The 25,547-nt window shown below is 37.2% G+C and overlaps 1 protein-coding gene across 5 annotated transcripts in view; it reads left to right on the top strand.

The window, feature by feature from the left end:
- The window catches only part of LOC148874101 (chromosome-partitioning protein, putative (DUF639)), a 64,815-nt gene that overhangs the window by 15,871 nt on the left and 23,397 nt on the right, over positions 1 to 25,547 (top strand). For all 5 annotated transcript variants that reach the window (XR_016101792.1, XR_016101946.1, XM_088951334.1 and 2 more), the window contains exons 6-8: positions 1,540 to 1,705; positions 8,692 to 8,828; positions 16,902 to 17,589. Coding sequence is in view for 3 of the 5 variants with exons in the window: in XM_088951334.1 (XP_088807460.1) it covers positions 1,540 to 1,705; positions 8,692 to 8,828; positions 16,902 to 17,589 (991 nt within the window). In the remaining 2 variants the exon portion in view is untranslated. The remainder of the gene's footprint in view (positions 1 to 1,539; positions 1,706 to 8,691; positions 8,829 to 16,901; positions 17,590 to 25,547) is intronic.

Here is a 25,547-nt window from a genome sequence, read left to right as displayed (position 1 = left end):
CTTTTCTTTACCTTCTATTTTCCATTCTTCCCTCTGGAGGGGGTCCCTAACAGTGTTGCATTGATGATGGTAACTTCTGCAGTTCCTCATATGGCCCTCTGGAGGGTCCCTTCTCTCTTTCTCTCACACACACACACACGCGTGCATGCACACATGCAGTTCTCCTTATGGTGAGGAGACCTTTGATTTCTACACAATTGGTCCACACCCTATTTATCAAGGCCAAGTGCACCAATTTAGATAACCTGTGAACTTGAACCCAAAGCCAAGGTCCGGACAAACCTCTAGAAGATTGGAGCACAATGGGAAAGGACATAGGCCCAAGGCATGGACTCAATCATTTTGAACCCTAGGATGAAGGATTGTATTTTGATTCCTTGGTTTTGATCATAAATTTGTAATTGAAGGAAACATCACATTGCTGATACTTTGCCACCTACCATGCTGGGCCACACAACCAGCTCAAAGATTGAGTAAGCCTGTGTCTCTTCAAAAAGATTCAAATTTAGGTTCATTGTATCACATGGTCTTGCCTTCTAGCACATGATCTAGGTCAACCTGGAAGTGCCATGTGGCATGCCTGTGAGAGATGCCATGTCTAAATGATGGATACAAACGTTCCTTATTGGCTTCTTTTGCCTCCAAGATGAATACTTTTCTATCCTCCCTTTTATCTCCCCTGGTTTCTTCTTCATTTCTCAGATAAGGTCCAGGAGGAATACCATACATTCTCCATTTAGGATTGGATGTGTTTTGCAATTGTATCCAGTCATCTCTTTGAACAAGAGTGCCTCCCTTAAAGTTTACTCTGGAAGTTAACAGGACACAGATTTTCCATCATCTTGATTTATGAGAGGGATATCATGGAGAACCAATGACTTAATTGCAAAATTCTAAACATTCAGTTATTGAAAGACAATTCTGTGGAATAAGATTTTGCACATGTTTCCTGGGTTCTAATGCAATCAATATCCATTTTACTACTTTTGAATCCTCTGAAGTACTAACAAAGCTCCTAATCACACAATAATGTGGAAGATCTCCCTCTTAATATTCAACCCCCATTGCTTTTGAAGTAACTTCTCTCTTATCAGACTTTGTTAATGCTTTGTAAAATTTGTGTGTAACAGGACAGTTTTTTCACCATCTTGATTTATGAGAGGGGTATCATGGAGAACCAATGACTTAATTGCAAAATGCTGAACATTATTCTGTTCTTGAAAAACAATTCTTCCCCATTACAAAATATTGCTTACATCCATTTTTATGGAGAAAATAATGAGGAATACGATTTTGCACATGTTCCCTGGGTTTCAATGCAATCAATATCCATTTTCTACTTCTGAATCCTCTGAAAGTACTGGCAAAGCTCCTAACAATAACGTGGAAGATCTCCCTCTTCATATTCAACTCCCATTGCTTTTGAAGAGAATTTTCTCCTATAAGTTTTGTTAAGGATTTGTCAAATTTGTATGGGTATTCCTGAATTTTCTTGATTTTAGATGCTATACTCGATTTTTTTTTTATTTTTTTATTTAGGGTTCACGATGGGCGGAAATCATATCAGGCTCGAGAAACATCTCTACTCTCTGATGAGCAAGTCTTATGCATTGGTTCTAGCAGTAAACGACCTGTTCTAAAATGGGAGAATAGCATGGCTTGGCCTGGAAAGCTTACCTTGACAGATAAAGCACTTTATTTTGAGGTATATTTTCTGTCATTTAGCTGAATAGTTTACTGAAAATTTGTATCATAGAATCAATCAAAAGTATCATAGAAACATAATTTAGTGGACCACATTTTGCTTTCATGATGGTATTGTGGTTTTGATAGAAAGGTATTTTACGTCAAAACAAATAATATTTACATAAAAGACACAGAAAAGGACTTGGGAAAGTATCAGACATGGGATTTCCACTTAAAAAGTTAAAATTGAAGTGTTCAACATGGACATGTCACCAATTTTGAAGTCCATGTAACATACTGCACAACCACATATGCACTCTGAAGAGGAGATACAAGATGCTAATAAAATTATTATATTGTTCTATTTTGCATTGCTTATGTATCTTGGCATAAGGGTATTTTTCCTTTCTACTGATTATTATATTAATAGTTGATGGGGGCCAGCATCCCTACTTGATTACCCTCGGACAATCTCTTCTACTTCTCCTTGCTGAATTAATATATTCTGGGGAAAATTCCCGATTAGTACCCTGTACTTTGGGCCTAGTGCCACTTTGGCCCCCAAACTTTAAAACGCGACAATTCAGTACCCGAACTTTCAAAACGTGCCAACTTAGTACCTGCTGCTAACCAGCTGTCAGTTATGTGTATCACGTGAGAAGTAACCAGAAACCATTGAGATTGGGTAAATGTTCATCATCTTACCGTGATGATGAACATTATGGTAAGATGGTTTTGCACCATCAAAGCCCCTGGTTCTGGACCATTAGAATGAATAACCAAGTGAGAATCATTATGGTTGTTGTTCCTGTGGCTCTGGACATCACCATCAGCTCTGATGGCCAAACCGAAAGAAAGCTAGGGGCTTTCCTGGATTGAGGAGAGAGCCACAGAGTCGGCAGTTGCCAGAAAATGCACAAGGTATTTGGCCAGAAGGTTGGTTTTTGACAAATTGCTTTGGGCAGAGATTTGGGCATTTGGATGGTTGATAAAGAAAATTAGATGACACCCAAAGGGCATTTGCGCCCTTTCACATGCTATTTAATGGATAATTAACAGTAGGTACTATGTTGGCATGTTTTGGAAGTTCTGGCACTGAGTTGTCGCATTGTAAAGTTTGGGGACCAAAGTGGCACTAGACCAAAGTATAGGGTACTCATTGGGAATTTCCCCTATATTCTATTCATCCCACAAAACTACTTGGCATTAGAGCAGGAGGGGAAAAGATTTTTCTCTGCTTTCTGCTAAGTAATTGAATACCAGACCCCTACTAATGTCAACAGGCCACACTATCACTTTGGCAGGTGTATGGACAGCCTGCATCTCTTCAAGGAAAGCCCTAGAATCTGTTAGTGCTTGATTTATGGGGTTTTTGATTCATAAATCAAAACTTGTTTGAAGAAAATTCATAGGAAATAAAATTTTGAATTATCCAATTGCTTTTGATTGTCTGTTTTCTTTATTGGCCAGTGGTGCTTGCAGGTCTGGTTCAAATGCCTTTATTGAATAAAACAAAATTAACTCCATCTATTTGATAAGGATTTGAGGTTTCTCTCCTCAAAACTCAACTCCTATTTTACCACCGCTCTCTTATCAGTTAGAACTGGGTACTTTCTCAAACCATACCAATTACACAATTACCACGATCTAATATCATACAATTAATTATTACCTATGGTTAGAAAACCGGATCAGACCAGCTAATCGGACCGGTTAAACTGTGACCTGGGACCTTGGCTGGTTCGGTCATGCCCCAATAACCACACTTGATCAATAACCGGTAACCAGCTGATCGGCCGGTTTAACCGGAAAACTGGTGAACCATTCCCGGTTTTGTGAAACCACCCGGATCCTTCAACAATTGAAATTTTAAAATGTCTTTAGTAATACTTGAACCCGTGACCTCTTATTTCCATATATTTTTTTTTGATAAATACCTCTTAATTCCATATATTGCTTAATTACCATTAGTCCACTTCTTTATTGTGTTAACTAATGACTCTTTATTGTACACATTGCTTTATTACCCACATATTTTAAAGAAAATGTAAATTAAGAGACTTGAACCCTAGTCATTTGCTTTAAAAATTAAGAAACTTGCCATCTATCTACCATATTTAAATATATTAAAAGTTATAAAATATATTATGTATAGTATTTATATGACCTGTAGTATATATATGTATATGCCATGCCATCACGATCCGACCTCTGGTTGAACCTCTGACCCATGAGCCTCTCCCTCCTTTGGTTCTATGCCTGGTCTGGTTCTCTGAACATTGATTATTACCTTAATCTCAGATCATACCGGTTTTATGATCACCATGATCTAAAACCATAAAGGCAAACAAAAATAAAAACAAAAAACAAAAAACAAAACCAACAATTGAACCTCATAAGAAACAAAATCCTCTTGCCCCTATTTCTGTTTCTTTGTGTGTGTGTGTGTGTGTAGGGTTTGAATTTTCATAACAGTGTGTTTAGCTTCAAACAAAATATGATAAGAAATTAAAGTGAAATGGGATGAAAGAAAACCTTCAAGCAAGATCTCAACCATTGGTTCATTATACTGTTAGAGACAACAAGAATGAAAAAAGAAAAAAAAAACATTGCTTGAGTTAAAAGAAGAATATTACTGGGCTGCTCCAGCACAATTTACTATTAAACATGTTAAAAGTGTCAATGCTCTAGAGAATTGTTGGTATTATTGTTGGTATTAAAATTTTGAGGAAATTTTCAGACAATATGACTGAAATAATTGTGCTATTATTATTTTTAGTAAATCCCATTTGGGTATCATATGGATAGTAGGATGGGCCATGGTGCTTGGGAGGTGATTTCAATGTAATTAGATTCTTGGAAAAAACAAATAGTCCTAGGCAGAGATCAACCACGACCCACGAGTATGAGGAGATTTAATCAGTTTATCGATGCCTATGAACTTAAAGAGATTCCATTGTCACATAGGTATTTTACTTGGTCCAACCTCCAAGTTAGTCCAATTTGTTCTAAGCTGGACAGATTCTTATTTTCAAATGATTGGGAAGAACATTGGGGGAATCTGAACTCTATAGCACTTCCAAGGGTGACCTCCGATCATTGGCTTATTGTAATTTGTAAGGAGGTGAGAAATGCAGGTCCTACTCCATTTAGATTTGAAAACATGTGGTTAGGACACCTGAGATTCATTAAGAAAGTTAAAGAGTGGTGATTAGAGAGCAACCCAACAATGGAATGGAGTGGGATGCGATTTCACCAAAAACTCTAATTTTTGAAAGATAGAATCAAGGAATGGAATCATTTAGAGTTTGGGAGATTGGAGGAAAGGAAGCAGAATGTGATTGCATAAATTGAAGTCATGGATAGCAAAGAAGGGAGGAGTTGCCTAACAGAAGAGGATAAGGAACAAAAATGGAAATTGCACAAACAGTTAGAGGACTATCTTATTCAGGAGGAAATAAATTGGAAGCAAAAGTCAAGATGCAAATGGTTGAAAGAGGGGGATAGGAATACCAAGTTTTTTCATGCTGTGGCAAGTGGAGGAAGGAGAAGAAACATTATTTCAAGTTTGGAGATTGAAGGGACAACAATTTTCAATCAAAGAGAGATCGCAGGGGCATTTGCAGATCTTTTTAGGTCTATATTTAGAAGGCCCCAAAATAATAGGGTGTGGCTCGAGGGGTTGGAATGGCCAACACTGAAGCTAGAAGATAGGGAGTCACTGGAAAAGAAATTTGAATTGGAGGAGATAAAGGAGGCAGTATTCTCTATGGATAGATCAAAGGCACCGGGTCTAGATGGTTTTATGATGTCTTTTTATCAAAATTGTTGGGAGATACTAAAAGAGGACCTAAGGCTGGTATGTGATGAATTCCATACTAGAGGAGTGATTAAGCTTGGGCTAAATTCCACTTTCATTGCCTTGGTACCCAAGAAATGTGATGCAAACCATCTGAAGGACTACAGGCCGATTAGCTTAGTTAACAACCTATATAAGATCATCACTAAGGTGTTGTCCATTAGAATTAGGAAGGTGCTCCTAGAAATCATAGCAAATAACCAAGGAGATTTTGTGAAGGGGAGGCAGATAACAGATCCAATACTTATAGCAAATGAGAGTCTGGAGAACTTCAAGAGATCCAGGAAAAAAGGGATGGTTTGCAAATTAGACTTGGAAAATGCTTATGACTTGGTTGATTGGTCTTTCTTGGTGGCGGTAATGATCAATTTTGGGTTTGGAGATAAATGGTGCAAATGGGTGATGGACTGCATTAGGAATTGCCATTACCCCATCTTGGTGAATGGGACAATGATGGACTATTTTCCGTCTTTGACAGGGATTAGACAAGGAGATCCCCTCTCCCCTTTTCTGGTTACATTGGTCGCAAAATTGCTAGGGAGACTAATCTCCAAAGAAAATTCTAGGGATTTAATAAGGGGTTGGAGAGTTGGAAGAGAGAACATACCAATCACACACTTGCAATTTGCAGATGACACGATTCTTTTTTGTGAAGGAGGGGATCTCAATAGGATAGAAACTTGACACTCACTATACAACTTTTTAAGCAAATGTCCTACCTTAAAGTCAATATGGGGGAAGGGGAGGTATGTGAGTGTGTAGACATTTTGGGGTGTGTTAGTGTGTAGTATCTAATTGGTGCTTAAACTACCTTGGTTTGCTATTGGGAGATAATCCTTAGAAAGATGAATTTTGGGTTCCAGTTGTGGAGAGGTTTGAAAAGAGACTTGCCAATTGGAAGAAAAACTATTTGTCTATTGGAGGGAGAATCACACTAATTAGGTCTACACTAGCTAACATTCCTGTATATTTTTTGTCAGTCTTTAGGATTCCGGTTAGGGTGGCTTGTAGGTTGGAAAAACTTATGAGTGATTTTCTCTAGGAGTCGGGGGAGGAGAAGGACCATAGGGTTAGGTGGGAAGTGGTGTGTAGGAGTAAGAAGGAGGGAGGTTTGGAAATTGGGAACATAAGGAGTAGGAACCTAGCATTACTAGGGAAATGGCTTTGGAGAATTTCATTGGAGGAAGAAAAACTTTGGGTTAAGATAGTGGGACGTATTCATGGGGTGGTAGACAATGGATGAGACTCTGAGATTCTAGCAAGGACTACAAGAGCATCTCCCTGGAAAGCTATTCAAGCTATTTTGCGTGTGTTCTCTCCATGGATCAAGTATGGCTTACACTTAGGCAACCTAATTAAATTCTGGGAACATGTTTGGGTTGGGGATTCCCCTCTGAAAGATCAATTTCCAACTCTTTTTGCTATCTCTACCCTTAAAAATGAATCAATTTCCTCCTTCCTGTACCTTTTAACTCACCGTCTCGATTCCGTTGGAAGCTAGGTTTGAGAAGAGATATCAGGGACACAGAGTTAGACTGTATTTCAGCCTTATTATCCATCCTTGAAGGGATCTTCCTAGAGCCAACAAAGGCAGACAATAGAATTTGGACACTCACTCCCTCGGGTTCCTACACTTGTGCTTCTTTCTTTAAGGCCCTAATGCAACCTTCTTTTGTTGGACTGTCCTTCCCTGTTAAAGAGGTGTGGTGTCAACCTGTACCTCCGAAGGTTGGGAGTTTCTGTTGGGAAGCCTTTCTGGAAAGAGTTAATACAGGAGATTTACTTCAAAGGAAAATACCTGATAGCTATTTGTCTCCTCATTGGTGTGTCCTCTGTAATTCTGATGGTGAGTCTGGATACCATCTACTAATCTCCTGTCAGTTTGCTAAAGCTATTTGGGAATGGTTTACTTCTTTGTTTGGGTGCAGGTGGACTCCCCATTTGAATGTGCAAAGCTTATTCATTTCCATGCTCAATTGCTCAACAAAAAGGGCCAAGATCAGGTGGAGATGTGTTAGGGCTGCAGTATGCTGGACTGTTTGGGAAGAGAGAAATTCACGGACTTTTTTAGATAAAGAGAGAAACTTGGAAGTAATATTGGAGATTATTCACATTAGGGTGATACATTGATTGAAAACTTTGGAATTGTTTGCAGATTTCTTAGTTGATGAGATGTTATGGAATTGGAAGGAAATTGCAAAATCAGCTTCAGCTAAGAAAGCATCGAGCTCTTGTTGGACCCCTCCACCTTGCGGCTTTCTCAAACTGAACTTTGATGGCAATAGTTTGGGTAATCCAGGGCCTTCCAAAATAGGGGGAGTGTCGGAGTGATAAGAGATGAAAAAGGGAATCTGTTAACTATGTATTTTGGTCCAATTGAGGTGGGAGATTCCTTGAGGGCTGAGATACTAGAAGCTCTTGAAGGGGTACAAAGGGTCAAAGACATGCATATTAATAAATTGATCATAGAAGGTGATTCTGAAATTGTGGTGAACTGGTTAAAAGAGGACAACTCCAAGCTCTAGAACTACAGCAATGAAAAGAGGAGATTTAAGTGGCTGACTAAGGACATTGAAGTGTACATGGGTAAACAGAAGTGCAAACTCATTGGCAGATGGTTTAGCCAGGCAAGGAGTGAAAAGAAACTCTAATTTTTGGGCTGTTTTGTAATTGATTTACGGTTTGAGTATACATTGATGTATTAGGGAGTTAAGATTTTTTAGCTCCTTAGCTATGAAATTTCTCAATCTTTAATAAAATTCACTGTTACTGATAAAAAAAAAAAACATATGGATAGTAGGTAATTACATCCCTGTGAAAAGCAGAGACAGTCCTTTGGTTTTGACTTAAAGAAACAAATAAAACAAAGCAAGGTATATAATTTCAACATAATAGAATTTTATTTATGAGAATTCTGGTTTTGCCCTTTGGTAATATCTGTACTTTTGAGAGGGAAAAGAAATATTAACAGCAATTTCACAAATGAATTTGCTCTCTGCATATTATACAGCTGTGATACAATTCATTTTAAAAATTCTTCTGTTGAATAAATGAAAACCTTCAGTTTTAGTTGGGTGTGAGGTTACCTTCTTGCACTGCATGGTTAAAATGAACTTCTCTCTAAAGCACTTGGGTTCTTATGACAGGCAGTTGGCCTGAAGAGTCAGAAAGAGGCTATTAGATTGGATCTTACAAGACATGGCTCACGGGTAGAGAAAGCAAAAGTTGGACCTTTGGGATCTGGGCTTTTTGACTCTGCAGTCTCTATTTCATCTGGTCCCGAGTGAGTAAGCTTCTGTGAATTTGTGTTTTGTTGTCTCTGTACCAACCATATCATGGCATAGCATGTCCAGCATGACTTCTTTCAGTTCATTTAATTTGAAAGCGTCTTTCGGAAACATATCGATCCAAGTGCATAAGCTCCACATTTTTACTCCTTATTGTTGGTTTAAATTCTGACTTGTATTCTTAGTTTATTTTTTTATTAAATTTTTGGTATTACTTTTTTACTCTTTCTAATGAATGAGAAAAATAAATAGAAAGAAGAGAGAAATAACAGATATGAAGGAGGAGAAGAAGAATGGAAGGAAAATTAGGGTTCAAACAGGAGAGATAGTGTCATCCTTTTCTAACTTGTCGACCCTTCCCTTCAAGCTGGAGCATATATATCATAAAACTACAGCTTGTTACAAATATAATCTATCCTAGCTCGAGTCAAATTCTTGGTGAATGGATCAGCTAGTTGGTCTTCAGACTTCACATATGGCATAACAATGTCACCAATTCTCACTTTCTCCCTCACGAAGTGACAGCCAACATCTATATGCTTGGTTGTCTAGTGAAAGATTGGATTAGAAGCAATGAGTGGCAGCTTGGTTATCACAAAACAACGTAATAGGTTTGCTCGCTGACATGCCTATCTCCTACAGGAGATGCTTCAACTAAATTAATTCACAAGCTATATGTGCCATTGTTCTGCATTTTGCTTCAGCTCTGCTTCTAGCTACCACACCCTGTTTCTTACTTTTCGAAGTGATGAGGTTCCCACATAAGGTATAGTAACTTGTGGTAGATCTCTTGTCCATTGATGATCCTACCCAATCGGCAGCTGTGTTCCAGAGTTTACTCTCCCCATTTCTTATAAGTAATTCACAACTTGGGGCCCCCTTTAGATACCTCAACATTGTTACAACACCTTCTGAATGAACAATTATGGGGTTTTGCATAAACTGGCTCTACACCTCGGCACTAAAAGAGATGTCCGAATAAGTAATAGTATGATAGGTTAATTTCCCAACACACCACCTATACCTCCCAAGGCCATCTAATGACTCCCCTTGGGTGTCAGTCATCTTCAAATTAGGATCAATGGGAATTTTAACTGGCTCCTGTTTCATCTAGTAAGTCTAGCACATACTTTTGCTGAGACAATGAGTATGTAGACCCCTGGATGTATTAAGATTTAAATGGTGTAAAATTACAATTTTATCCCTGTCTACATAAAGAGAAGAATAAAAAACTAAATAAAGGCCAAAAGGCCCCATGAAAATATGTAGATATTGAAAGAAGAGTTTAAGATTTTGAGTATTGCAAAATCTTGGAGACAGGGAATAGATGCACTATGGAACACTCTTGATAGGGGACACATCAAACTGATCATCTAATGTATATCTTTAGAGATGCTGAAGACCACATTGGAACGACATGATCGGAACAATGATGAAGGGAGCTGTGGTGAGCGGGGAAGGTTTGGTAGAGGAAAAGCTGGAGTTTCTCAATTGATGTTTGGTTGGAAGATTCGTTGAACTCATATGCAGACATTGTCGATGTTGAAAGTTGGGCTATAAGGGAGTTGCGCAGATTTGACTTTTCTAGAGTAAGGAGGTTAGGTGCTTCTTTGTTCCTTTTTGGTTTCAGGAGGAAGAGGAATTTGGTGAGAGTGATGGAAAGAGAGAACATAGGAGTCATAAGAAATCCTGAGGTAAGATTCAAAAAATGGATGCTGTTGTTAGGGAAGCTTGCTGAGAAGAGCAAATATGTTTGGATCGATGTCTATGGAGTCCCATTGCATGCTTGGAGTATATAGTTATTCAGGGCAATTGGTAATGCGTGTGGTAAATTCAAATAATTTGACTTTCATAATAGATTATGAGAGTAGATACAATTTGTGTGGATCCTCATTGAAACAGAGGGCCTCAAATCCATCCCTGCAATCTGGGATTTAGTTTACATGGAAAAGGTATTTGAGTTTCAAATTGCAATACCTGGTAGCAACCCAACTTTTGAGATTTATAGGCCAGAAAAAGCTGTAACAAAATGGAAAAAAGGTCATGAACATTTTAGGGTTTCTCAGATGCACATGGAAGAGTTGGGCAAAGTATTGATACACCCAAATGTATTGGTAGGGGTGTATAGATACTTTTTACCCCACACATTTTATTGTTTTAATTTGTTTTCAAAATTTAAATTTTATACATATTTTTATATTCTTTAATCAATAGAAGAATTGGTTTCCTGAAAACACTTTTAAATAGGTGTGTCGGACAACCAATGATACGATGCGATCTGCCCAATATCGTATCCATATCGGGCATATTGTATCGATACATTGAACCTTGGATCGATCTGTAGGTGGGCCAATGTTAAAAGCTAATATATATGGGCCAAATAAAGTTGATTTACAAACTACGGGGCCGGGAGCCAAAACTATAGTTGTCAAGTTGCCCTTTGAGGCTCGCCTTACCTAGTTGCCAAGGGTTTTTTACTTCCTACTATAAAATACTTTTTTGTTCATTCTTTTTTTTTTTTTTGAGATTATAATTATAAAATAGACATTATTAAACTAAAATAATCATTTAGTGTGTTTATATACTAACTAGTGAATGACCCTGTACTAAGTACGATGAAGTTATATATATATATAAACATTAATGATTTTTATTACTATTTTTATTACCATTTATAAACTGCCATTTTTTAAGACATTCATACAGTCTATGGGTCCACATAAATTGACCCTTGTATTGTCAAACCCATAAAATTATATGGGTCTTTAAATTCAACTTGAACCGTTTATTACTTTAATTTAACCATTATTATTATTATAAATTTGCAACTATTTAAATATTTACTTAAAATATTTTTTCCAACTGACTATAATTATTATATAATAGACTTGTTAATTCATTTTTGCATTTAAGAAAAAACATTAAGGATTTGGCTTAACAATTTTAATGACTGTTAATAAATATTGATTCTTATTTAAGGTTTAATTACTGTATTCGGTAATTATTATGGGGCATGCTTTGAATAAACATTAATGATAATTGATGATTGTTATTTCGTTTTTTATTATTTACTTAATTAAGTACTTGATTATTATTATTATTATTAATGATTTCTATAAATAATTGATTGTCATTATTATTTACTTAATTCAGTAATTTTCAGCAAATAATTATTTGATTTAATTTGAATTATTTCATTTTTTAATTATTTATAATAGACATCTAGGGTAGTCTATTTATTTGATTTAAGAGACATCATGTTTTATCTAGACAATAATCCCATATTAAGTAAGGGGCAACTACAATATCATTTAATTTGAAATTTACTATTTAACAATAAAAAATCAATGTCCTGTTGAGCAACCCACCCCCAAAAAAGTATCAATTACTTTGAAATCATTAATCTATTTATAAAATAATAAAATTAGATGGATGTTTACAACAATATCACCAATACTGCTTAATATTTAGGGACATATGAATGGATAAAAAGCATTTAAATGATATCCATTCAAAGAGGCAAAGAAGGAAGAAAATCATTCAAAGAGCTGCTAAGTAAAACAATCCATGCGAAACAACATTTGCAGATGTATCCATCCTCTGAAGTAAGAGATGGAAAATATATGACTACAATCAAATCATCATGTATGACTACAATCAAATGATAATTTAATCAGGATTCCAAAGCCCATCCGATAGAGGAAACATGAAAGAAAGGAGAATAATGGGACCATCCTAAGTATGGAAGTCACCTCCAAGTTAGGTGGCAATGCTTCTTTTGGTCCATCATGGTTACGGATTTTAAGTCTAAGCTCCCCACAGTGCACGTAGACTGGCTGGTGTGTATTGATTTTGAAATCAGTAATATTAAATTATTATTATTATTATGAAATAATTAATTTGTTATAATTATGATTTTTAGTTAATTCCTGAAATAATAATTGCTTTTATATTTCTTTTAGTTTAACAATGATGGATAATTGAAAGTTTATAATTTAACTTAATCAAATGAAATATTTATTGGAGAATAATATTAGTATTAATTATAATTACAATGTAAATAAGTAGCACCAATTATATAAATAATTAATATGAATTAATATAAATATAAAATGATTTGATACTGGTTAATAATTAACATTATTAAAATACTTATTAATTATCATTAATTAATTAACATTCCGAAGTAATAATTATCATTGTTATAATTAAGGAATTAATTATCAGTAAGTAATTATAATCAGTAATTAAAATTTATCAGGAATCATTATTATTAGTAATAATTAATTATAATTATTGATAATAATAATATAAATATATAATTATATTAAGTAATATAAGTATTAATTATAATTATTGATAATAATAATAATATAATTAATTATTTCATATAAATGTGTGAATTATAATTTCTGATAATAATTCTAATATAAATAATTAACATTAAGTATTTATTTTCAAAATAATTATTACGAGTTAATATAAATATAAAATGATTATTTTCGAATTATTAATTACCATTATGAAAATCGTTATTAATTATCATTTGGAATTAGTAATGAGAAATATTATCAGTAATTATTTAATATCAGTAATTAAGTATTAGCTGTAATTATTATAAGAAATTATTATCAGTAATTAATTATTATCAGTGAGTTATTATTATTAGTAATTAATAGCTGAAATTAATTAATTAGAAGTCGTTAATTATTATTTGTACTCCTCTCTTTCAAAAGGTTGACTATCATCAATGACAATAACTTGATAAATGCATAATTTGATAAAAATAGGTAAATAACATTAATTTATTTTTTATATTTTGAAAAACTGAATAAGAGAAAAATAAAATGGTTAGCATTGCAAATAAAAAATTATTTGGATTTTTGCAAAAGACATTATTGAACATAAAAAACCAATTATTCAAAAATAAGGTAGTTGATCAAAGAGTATTTAAAATTATTCAGTAAATGATAATTTTAAGAAATTAAAATTACTAATTAATTATCTATCCGAATTAAAATGGGTAATTTCAGTAAATAATTTTAAGTAATTAAAATTTTCTATTAACATTTTTTTAATAATAATCAGTATTATTAATAGATTAATAATATATTAATAATTATGAATTCAGTAATAATTATAAGTATACTATTATTATTAAATAATAATATATTCTTATTATGTGTGTATTGATTTTGAAATCAGTAATATTAATGTATTATTATTATTATTTTATTATTTTTATTAAGTAATTAATTTATTATAAATACGATTTTTAGTTAATTCATAAAATAATATTTTCTTTTATAATTCTTTAAGTTTAACAATATTGAATAATAGAAAGTTTTATAATTTAACTTTCACTAAATGAACTTCATCACTTGATACACATATAAAAAAGACCAAAGGCCTGATGAAGGAGAAAGTGGAGGTAGTTAAACCAGCATTGGGGAGTGAATGAGCTAATTGAAGACTTCATTGGAGAAGGAAAGTGAAGATCAGCGATGAAAGATCTTGGAAAGGAGGAGCTTCTGGAACAGATAATATAAAACTGGAGAACTTTGGAATAATTGTGGAATGAAGCAGAGGCAAGTCTGAGTTTCTCAGTGAACCTAGCAAGTCAAGAGGTGGAACAATCTAATGAAAAAAAAATGAGAGCCTTCTTGGGACATGTAGAAGAAAACAATAGTGGGCAGAACAAAGAGGATGACAATATTAGTAGGCAAGAATCAGTGAAGGATTTGGAAAGTACAAGAGGGGAAGTAGAATATCTTGCAGAAGGAAGATAGAATCAGAGTGGAAGCTTGGAGGAAGCTGAAATTGAGAAGGGAGAATTCTAGAAAATACACTGATTAAAATTTAGAGGCACAAGGAAATGGAGTTAATAATGTAGGAGGAGGTGAAAAAGTCCTGACGAGTGTAATTTGTTCCAAAGTCTGTCATAGAAAAAGAAATATTGTACCAGACCGTTAACAGAAAATGGCAGTAAGACAATGGAAGTAATGTAAAGAACTGGAAGATAAATACCTACTACCTCTAAGGGATAGTGATGCTGGCCATGAAGAAAATGTTTCAAGGCCTGAAGACATTAGTGATGGAAAGAAATCTGCTGGAATTGCAAGAGTCAACAACGAAAAAGGTGAAGCTTTGGAAGCAGATCAACTTTTTGATAATAACATGGTTTTGGAATTGGAAAGGATTATTGAGGAGACTGAGGATCTGTTGGAGCTTCAGAAGGAGTCAGAAGAATCAAAAGTAAAAAAAAAAAGCATCAACTTGTGGTGTAAAATGTCTTTGCTAGATTAAAAGGAGTCCTATTTCGAATTGGACCGAATAGTAATTTGATGGAATACAGCAAAGTCCAAAAGAAGTGGAGAGATTTGCTGTTTGTTTTGTTCCTTTCAGGATGTTGGATGGGAGGCACTTGTTTGGGGTCTTTTCCTGTTTTTGTTTCTGTTTAGTAGGTTGGTTTTGCTTGAGTTTTATTGTTGTAAAGATTGATTGTGGGATGTAGTGTATTTTATTGTTGTTTGTTAGTTTTATTTTCTTTGGATCGCAACTTGGTGTCTGCATCCTGCTCGGTTGGGTCGTGATATGATGTTGCTTCAGGAGGTCTTTTTTTTTTCTTTTTCTCTCTTGGGTGATTACTGGTCACCTTCCTTATACTTAGTCTTTTCTTTTAATAAATTTTTCTTTTATGATTTTTTCACCATAAAAAAGATTTTGAGTATTGCAATATTGCTGCAAGAATAGATATTTTATATTGAAGGTTTTTTCTATGACTCCTCACTCACAGAATTTTTATTTTAATCAGAAAATGTTAATCTTGTTAGTAAGAATAGTTGAAAAAGTGATTTACAAATCTGCATACCAGGCATACCTTAATTTAGGTTAGAATCTGCCTCCTAAGTTTCTATCCTTTTTAAATGTCCACATTACTTGTCCTTGCAACTGACCCCCATTGACTCCTTGCTTGACCAGCCCTTTCACCAAGCAGTTAGCAGCTATTTGAACCCAAGAAAAGTTAGTTGCCATTTCCTTACCAAGCTTCTGGTTTCCCTCATTATGTATCTATACTGCCATTCAACTAAACGGAATGTTCTATTAAACAGTTGTAAGTCCAGCCATGTTGTATGGGGCAGAATGTTGGACAGTTAAGAAACAGCATGTCCTCAAAGATAAGTGTGACAGAAATGCAAATGCTTAGATGGGCGAGTGGTAAAACTAGAAAGAACAGGGTTAAGAATGAAGTCATATGAAGGAAGCCATGATTAGCTCTAACAGGTGATAAAATGAGAGAAGGGCTAGAAGAGATAAGGGCAGACTGAAAAGGACTTAGGTGGAAGTAATAAGATGATTTAAGTTCCCATAATTAACTAAGGATATGGCACTGAACAGAACAGAATAGTGAAACAGTATTCATGTAGCTGGCCCTGTATAGTTGGGATAAGGCTAGATGATGATGACATGTCTATGCCACCCCATTCATCTCTTCTACCTCTTAATCAGTTTTTATTTTATTTTATTTTATTTTACTTTTATAAGAAATGAGGATGAGCTACACAACACGGGGTAGCTTTCCCCCAGGAATCAGAAAAACAAATAAAAGAAAAAAAAAACTAATTTTGCAAATGAGAAGAACTACTGCTGGTGGAAGAGTGATCCCCATTATCAATCCAATCTGCAGCATAGTTTGCTTCTCTAAGCACAAGAGAAAAAATAACACCAAGGTTCCTTTCCCTACACTGATGGAGACATTCTTCAATTATGAAAACAACTAACAGCTTAACCCTTGTAAGTCCCCATTCCTAATAGGTCCTGAGTAAATGACTGGGAGTGTCATTACCATCTCTGAAGTCTCGCCCAATAACTGATGGGAAAGAGTTACCTAAACTACAACCATCAAAATTCAGCCTGACTTGATCTTCAGCTGGTCGCTGCCACTGAAGTAAGATTGTGGACCTGGTTGTCCCCATGTCCAATGGTCCCTGTTTGTGTTTCACTTGAATTGTTTTCTCATCTGTGTTATCTTAGATTATCATGTGCTCTAACATTTATCTTCTCAACAGATCTGAAACCTGGGTGCTGGAGTTTGTTGACTTTGGTGGTGAGATGAGACGAGATGTATGGCATGCTTTTATAAGTGAAGTTATTTCTTTGTATGAATTTATTAGTGAATATGGACCAGGGAATGATGATCAATTAACATGTCATGTATATGGCGCTCAGAAAGGGAATACAAGAGCTACAACTAGTGCTATTAACAGTATTGCCAGACTGCAGGCCCTTCAGTTTATTCGGAAGTTATCAGAGGATCCTGCTAAGCTTGTTCAATTTGCATACTTGAGAAATGCACCTTATGGTGATGTAGTTTACCAGGCTTTAGCTGTAAACTTTTGGGGTGGGCCATTGGTTACAAAATTTGCAGAGGCAGACTATGTAACTGCTCAAGGAAAAAGACCTTCAGATGAAGTTTCTGGAAGCAATATTCATGTCTTTGACATAGATGGAAGTGTGTTCTTGCGGAAGTGGATGAGATCTCAATCTTGGGCAACTAATGCATCAGTTACTTTCTGGAAAAACTCTTCAGTAAGACAAGGCCTGATTTTGAGTAAAAATCTTGTTGTGTCTGATTCATGCCTCGTAGAAAGGGCAGCAGTAATTTGCAAAGAGAAAAGTAAGGTAATTGAGAAAACACAAGCAACAATAGATGCTGCAACACTCAAAGGGATCCCTAGCAACATTGACCTTTTCAAGGTGCTTATCTTTCTCTCGTTGTTTCTTTTTGCATTTCTGGCTTTTATTTGACTTTAAAATATGATATTGGATGATAATTTCATCACCCATAAAAAAGTTAATTAATTCGTCCTATTGAATTGTCAATAGTTGTCATAATTCATGTAGTTGAATTCTGTGTTCAATGATAAGATATTAATATGTAAAATTTTCAATCTATTCATGTTTTTAGTTTTTCTATAATGGGATTTTCTATTGGCTTGTTATTGATTAATTACTAGGAGTTTCTCTCACCTTATTATTCTCTTACTATGCATAATTGGTCCTTCTTAGACGGTTATTATAAACCAATGAAGCACATTTACGCAACTTCTCTTACATTATTAGATTAAGGTTAACTAAGATGATAATTTTTATCAATAGTTTAAGGGTAATTATATTATAAAGCATGGAAGAAGTGATCAACTTTTGAAACATAGATTACCTTTAGCCAAACGGTGAGTTTTAAAATGTAAGTTCTTTCAATCTATCCTTTTTAGGTCATAATATCTAGGTTGCTTATTGACACTGAATTGAGTCTTCCCATTTAGTTTATTGACACTGAATTGTTACTGGTTGATTATAGAAAATAACCAGAACCAAGGCCTTATTGATTCTTCCTATTTAATTTATGTCTAAGATGACAGGTGTTGTGCAATACCCTGATAATGTGTGTCAATTATGTTGGTCACTTCCTTCTAGTATAAATTTCATTTCCAACATGTGGACATTTGGTGGAACGTTTACACTACAAGATGTTACTGCTTGTTAAATCATAAGTTTTTGCCTTTTGGGAGGTGAAGGGTTTAGTTGGGCTTATTCTCCCACATGTGGACATTTGGTGGAATATTTACAGCATGGAATATGGGTTGTTATCTTGAGGAACTAATAGGACAAAAAATAGTGCCCTTGAAGTTGAAGTGTAAGGAAGACAACTTTTATTTGGTATTAGCAAATGTTTATGAGACAACGTCATCTAGGGAAAGAAGTGAGGAATTTGTACATCAGTAGGGGCCTGTGAGTCTTGGAATGAGATCTTATTGTGGTCAGATATACTAAGCTACCCTCATGAATTTCTTTGAGCCAATTTTTAAGAGAAACCTATGTGCTATAAATTAGATAGGTTTTCCTTTGGATTGGAAAGATTATTATCAGGGGACAACACTCTTAACATTGTCTAGATTGACCTCAAATTATTGTTCAATACTATTGGCGTAGAGAGATTTAGGGGAGGTAGATTTGAGAACATGCAACTATACTAACCTTCCTTTTTGGACAGTGTTAAATAATGATTGGGAGGATTTTATGAGTTAGGTTGGTCAGGTTATAGATTTTGGTAGAAGTACATCAAAGTTAAAGGTGTGGAACAAGCTTAAGGGTCCAAACTACGCCGACTGGTACAGGAACCTTATGCTGGTCCTAGCTTCAGAAAAGCTGGACAAAGTGGCAAAGAATCCTGCCCCGGAGCGTCCGGGAGACAGGGCTTCTGAGGCCTGAAGGAGAGGCTATCAGGAATGGGAGGAGAAAAACTCCTTGGCCCGGTGTTACATCATCGCCTCTTTGGACAACCCAATACAGAGGCAGTTCGATCAGATCGAACTTGCCAAGGACATATTGGACAACTTGAGGACGATGTATGAAGAGCATAATTGTTCTACTCGGCAAAAGGTCTTGAAACAGTTCATGACCACTCAAATGTCCAAGGGCCAACAAGTTCACGACCATTGTCTTCGGATGATGGGTTACATCAACGAACTGGATGCTCTTGGATCCGGGCTGGACCTCGCAACCCAGATAGATGCTATCCTTAATTCTTTGCCTCCTTCCTTTAATCCGTTCATCATGAACTATAACATGAACAAGCTGAATGTCAGCTTGCAAGAAAGGTAATTTCGAAACTTGTGTTATAGAAACCAATTTATTGGTAGCTTCTGCGTCCTGGTGTATTGACTCCGGGACTTCAACTCATGCATGTAACTCATTGCAGGGGTTCAAGGTAAGCAGAAGGCTGAGTGAAGGAGAAGTCACTCTCTACTTGGGGACTACTGCAACTGTTGTAGCCGCGACAATAGGAATCGTGGAGTTAATTTTTAGAGAAGGAAAGATTGTACTCAAAGATTGTCTTTATGTACAAAATTTAAGAAGAAATTTGATTTCTGTTTCAAAACTGTGTGCAGATGGTTATTCTGTCTTCTTTAGTAATACGATTACTATTAAAAGAAATAACAGATTCATCGCATACGGGGAACTGGAGAACGGTCTCTATGTTCTACATCCTTCTCTAGAAACTAACATAACCGAAACTACGTCGGCTGAAATCCCAAGGAGAGCCCGTGATACAGTTAATCCCACGTGTCTGTGGCATTACCGACTTGGCCACATCGGTGTTGACCGAATCACAAGGTTGGTAAAGGATGGTCCTTTGGATTTTCTAACTGTAGAAGATCTTCCCACCTGTGAGCCTTGCCTACAAGGCAAGATGACGAAACGGCCATTTAACGATAAGCCTGAAAGATGTACAGGCACACTTGACCTAATACATACTGATGTATGTGGTCCCCTGAGTGTTAGGACACGGAATCAATACGTGTATTTCATCACCTTCACAGATGATTTCTCACGATATGGTTACGTGTACCTGATGAGACATAAGTTTAAATCCTTTGAAAAGTTCAAAGAGTTTAGACAAGAGGTCGAGAAACAGTTGGGGAGAGAAATTAAAGCCCTTCGATCTGATCGAGATGGCGAGTATCTCTCTGACGAGTTCAGGGACTACTTAAAGGACAATGGGATAGTATCACAATTAGCTCCTCCTGCCACACCACAACTTAACGGTGTTTCAGAGAGGAGGAATAGGACCTTATTGGATATGGTCTGGTCACTTCTCATACACTCAGAGTTGCCCACATCCTTTTGGGGTTACGCATTAGAGATGTTAAAAGAACGAGTGCGGACAAGTTGAAATCCAAGACCAGCCGTTGCCTATTTGTAGGCTACCCAAAAGGCTCTGTAGGTTACTTTTTCTATGACCCAAGTGAGCAGAAAGTGTTCTGCAGTCGAAATGCCTAGTTCTTGGAGACCGATTATATCCTGGACACCCATCGTCAGGAAATTGTTCTTGATGAGGAGAGCTCAGGAGTAGTGGGAGATGTCCCACAAGTTCCAGGTAGTGACCAACCTAGAAGATCCACTCGGGTATTTAGGCCACCAGTCCGTTATGGTTATGACCAGGATAGTTACCTGGTGGAAACCTTGACTAGTGAGGAGGATCCCGTGACTTATGCGGAAGCTATGTTGGACATAGATTCCCAATGGAGTCTGGACTCTAGTAGATCCGCCCTCCGGGGTAAAAGCAATCGGTTGCAAATGGATTTACAAGAGGAAGAAGGGCCCCGATGGTAAGGTTGAGACCTTCAAAGCTCGTCTGGTGGCGAAAGGGTACACTCAGAAAGAGGGCATCGATTATGAGGAAACCTTTTCGCCCGTGGTCATGCTTAAATCCATTAGGATCCTGCTAGCTGTAGCAGCATTCCATGATTATGAGATTTGGAAAATGGATGTCAAAACTGCATTCCTGAATGGAGATCTTACTGAAGATATCTATATGCAACAGCCGCAAGGCTTCATAGCTGCGGGTCAGGAAAACATGGTATGTAAACTTAATAGATCCATTTATGGACTTAAGCAAGCTTCTAGAAGTTGGAACATCCGTTTTGACTCTGTCGTCAAATCGTTTGACTTCGATCAGAATCCGGATGAACCCTGTGTTTACAGGAAGTACAGTGGAGATAAGGTTACCTTCTTGGTTCTGTATGTAGATGACATTCTACTCATTGGGAATGATGTAGGAATGTTGACTACCGTGAAAGTATGGCTTTCACAGCAATTCTCCATGAAAGACCTTGGAGAGGCCTCCTATATACTGGGTCTTCGACTCTATAGAGATAGATCGAAGCGGATAATAGGATTATCCCAATCTACCTACATTGACAAAATAGTCAAAAGATACAACATGGAAAACTCCAAGAAAGGAAATGTTCCTTTCAGGCACGGAGTCACTCTCTCCAAGAAAGACGTTCCCTATGCCTCTGCAGTAGGGAGCATCATGTATGCCATGCTGTGCATTCGCCCTGACATTGCTCAGGCGGTGAGTGTAGTAAGCAGATTTCAGGCCAACCCAGGGCAGGAGCATTGGACTGCTGTGAAAGACATACTTAAGTACCTTCGAAGGACAAAAGAGTTTTGTCTAGTATTCGATGGTATCTCACTATAGATTCAAGGGTATACAGATGCCGATTTCCAGTCGGATTCAGATGATAGAAAGTCTACATCTGGATATATTGTCACGATAGGATCGTGTGCTGTTTGCTGGAAAAGCAGCAAACAGGGGTCCACTGCAGACTCCACGACCGAGGCCGAGTACATTGCCGCAAGCGAGGCTACCAAGGAAGCCGTGTGGATGAAGAAGTTCATTCACGAGTTGGGAGTAGTTCCATCCAGCACATCACCCATCCGATTGTTGTGTGACAACAATGGAGCTATTGCTCAGGCTAAGGAGCCACGAGCCCACTCGAAGTCGAAGCACATCGAGAGGAAGTACCATGTACTGAGGGAGATTGTTGGTAGAGGGGACGTCCTGATTCAGAAGGTAGCGTTAGCGGAAAATGTAGCAGACCCATTGACAAAGCCACTATCATAGAAAGTGTTTGAGAAACACGTGGAAAGCATGGGACTCCGGCTAGTACTTGATTGGACCTATGTGCAAGTGGGAGCTGTTAGACAATTTTGTATGCCCTTAGCTTCAATCAAAATGATGTACTTTATGAATTTATTGTAAATGAATAAAAGTGCATATTTGATTCATGTTCCCTTGGTATGTTTCTGTGTAATACCCTTAAACTGGACACTTAATGAGACTCGTGTTAGTTTAGAATGTTCACAGCCAGTGGGTCGGTCTGGGGAGACCTATCCTGACAAGGCTGACACTGTAGTGCCACCAAGTCGGTTGGGGTGGCTTGTCTCAGCTACCAGGGTGAGACCCTAGGCACATACAGTGTGGGATTAATTGAATCTTTGAACTGGACCAGATTTTCAATATTGCCCTGGACCTTGGAGATTGATGGGCAAAACTGGAAAGTTACACCCGACCCCTAGACTCGATTATGATACTGCACTAGGTGTCGGATTGGGCTGTCTTTGATGTACCAATCAGTGAGATGCTTAGCGGGGGTCAAAACTTGGGTATGTTGGGACAGTCTGAGAATTCATCTAAGTGGGTGATCATAGTGACAGGATCAGCCCCTTTGTCGGACAAAGGTAATGATCGGGGATGCACTCTCACTGATGGAAACCAAGACTGTCGGCAACCGATTTCAATCGTTGAGATTTGTTTTGCAAAATATATTTTATATGAGATATAAAATTATATATATTATGGTTTCAAAATGTTTGCAAGTAGGTTTTAATTCCCGGGATCCATATATGAGAGAGTGCAACACTGTTCCTTGCAGCCGAGGGAGAGGTCCTCTCATGTCGGGCAGTGTATGATCATTATGGGCTGAGAGGTTAAGTGTAAGGCCATTGAGGATAATACCTGATGGGCTAATCTTGCATCTGCCCACAGTCCCTGGGTGTTACAAGGTGGCTTGGCCCGAGACCACTTAGGGTAATTGTTGGGCCCATAGAGCCCATCTGATGGGTTTTCAGGGGGTGCATTGTCCATAACAGTATATTCGGCCAGTCTTTGTAACAAAGGCTGGTCTGAACCCATGTGGCTGATGTGGAGATCAATGTTTGGGTCCCGCGCCATACAAGGAAGCCCAACTGGGCAGCAGTTTGGAAGGCTTAATGAATACATAACCCTAAATGGGCCTTAAGCCCATTTCGAACTAGGCTAATTTGATTAGTCTTTAAGGGGCGGATTCTGAGATAAGATCAGCTGATTGGATTGGGCCCACACCCTATCCACTCAGAGAGTCCAGGATCTAAATGAGATTTAGATTTGGAAACTTCCTAATTAGATTAGGAGCTGGCTGATCTAATCTACAGATAAGTTAAGGATTGTCCCTTATCTTAAAGGGACTTTAATCCAGATATGATTTGGGTTAGCAACTCCTAATGGGATTTGGAGCTGATCCCTTTAAGTCTATAAAAGGAAGAGGGGGCGGTGGCCTTTAGACACAACAGACTCAAGTCTTGTCTTCAGAGCTGAGATCACAGAGGAAAGAATTCTGCACCCTGGAAATTCTTTCTAGCCGCCTCCTTCCTGCAGCCGCCGCCTATTGCAGTTCGATCTCCATTCCTTGGGAGAAATCAAGATTGGATCTTGATTCCAATCTTTTGGAGAAAAGATTGGTAGGAGTTGTATTCACAAGCCGTTCAGGTGATTCTTAGGAAGAATCAAGTTCTTAGGAAGGACACTGCTGATTCTGCTCCACCTTGCACTGCGCCATCTTCAGTGGGAGCAGATTTTGGTTTCTACCTTGGGCGTGAACACCTCCATTGAGAGATATTGTTTCTTTGTATCAGGTATTATCTCTCTCTCCTCCTTTTGGTTCAGATCTGGTTCAGTTTATGGTTCAAGAATGATCATTGAAAATATGATTTTCTAAATAGGGAATTCGATTCCTAGTTGAAGGGAAAGAAAAATTTTTGAAATTCGCTCCCCTTATTCCGCAATCTTGGGCGTCCATATGATGGATTTCCTATCCCTTTAGTAATCACATTCCTTGCCAAGAGCATGCAATAATTAGTTGTAGATATTTTATCTGTGATTGATCCTGCCCAATCAGCATTTGTATATCCCTCTAAAGAGAGTTCTCCTTTCTTATACAATACCCCTTGACCTGGAGCACCCTTTAAATAACGTAGCACTCTAATGATACCTTCCAAATGAGTCTACCTTGGGTTCTGCATAATCTGGCTCAACAATCCAACACTGAAAGATATATTTGGGGTCTTGTAATTGTGAGATAAATAAATTCCCCTAATAACCACCTGTACCTTTGCCTCCTCCCCCTGAGCAATACCCAAGAGGTTGCTCCAATACACTTCTTCTTTGATGGCACCATGGAGGAAAGCATTTTTCACATCTAACTAGAACAACGATCAATCAAAATGAGCAGATAAATGCCTAATTACACGTACTGAATCCATCTTAGGTACGGGTGAAAAGGGATCAGTATAGAACTGCATAAGTTTGCGTATACCCTTTTGCCACCAAACGTGCCTTGTACCTCTCTACACTACCATCTACTCGGTGTTTTACGATATAAACCCATCAACAACCAACTGCTTTCTTCCTAGGGGGAAGAGAAGTAAGGTTCCAAGTGTAATTAGGCTGAAGAGCATGGAGTTCATCATTCATTGCCTTCTCCCGTTCTGGTGAGAGAAGAGAATTATGAACCGTCTTGGGAACAGTCACAAATGAAAGCAAAGACGCAAAATTTTGATATGAAGGAGATAAATGAGCAATGGAAACATAGCAAGAAATAGGGTATTTAGTGAAAGCACATTTACTTTACAAAGAACAATAAGAAGATCTACATCTAAAGAACCCATTAGTGGTGGAGCCAATGATGGCAGAAGAGAAGCCAAAGTACGCTGAAATATTACTCCATGAGGACCATGAGTGTACATTCTATGAACTGGTGGTCATGTGGGCTCCTCAACAGTAGGAGCTAGTAATGACACCTCCACTGCTAGGAGAGGAAATAGAGGAGACAAGTTACTAGTAGAAGACAACTCAGCCAAGGAAAAGTACTGAACATTCTAGGTCAAACTTCCATTACCTTTAATGACACATTTGCAAGCACAAAAGAGTAGCGAAGAGTAGGACAATAACACTTGTATCCCTTTTGGGTCCTAGAATAACCCAAAAATACACATTTAAGAACACGGGAATCCAACTTATCCAATATACCCAAACAACGAACAAAACA

This window comes from Nelumbo lutea, chromosome 1 (genome assembly GCF_056320005.1).
Source record: "Nelumbo lutea isolate HS-2025 chromosome 1, American lotus-T2T, whole genome shotgun sequence".
Lineage (NCBI taxonomy): Eukaryota > Viridiplantae > Streptophyta > Magnoliopsida > Proteales > Nelumbonaceae > Nelumbo > Nelumbo lutea.
This window is presented reverse-complemented; position numbering and strand designations above follow the sequence as displayed.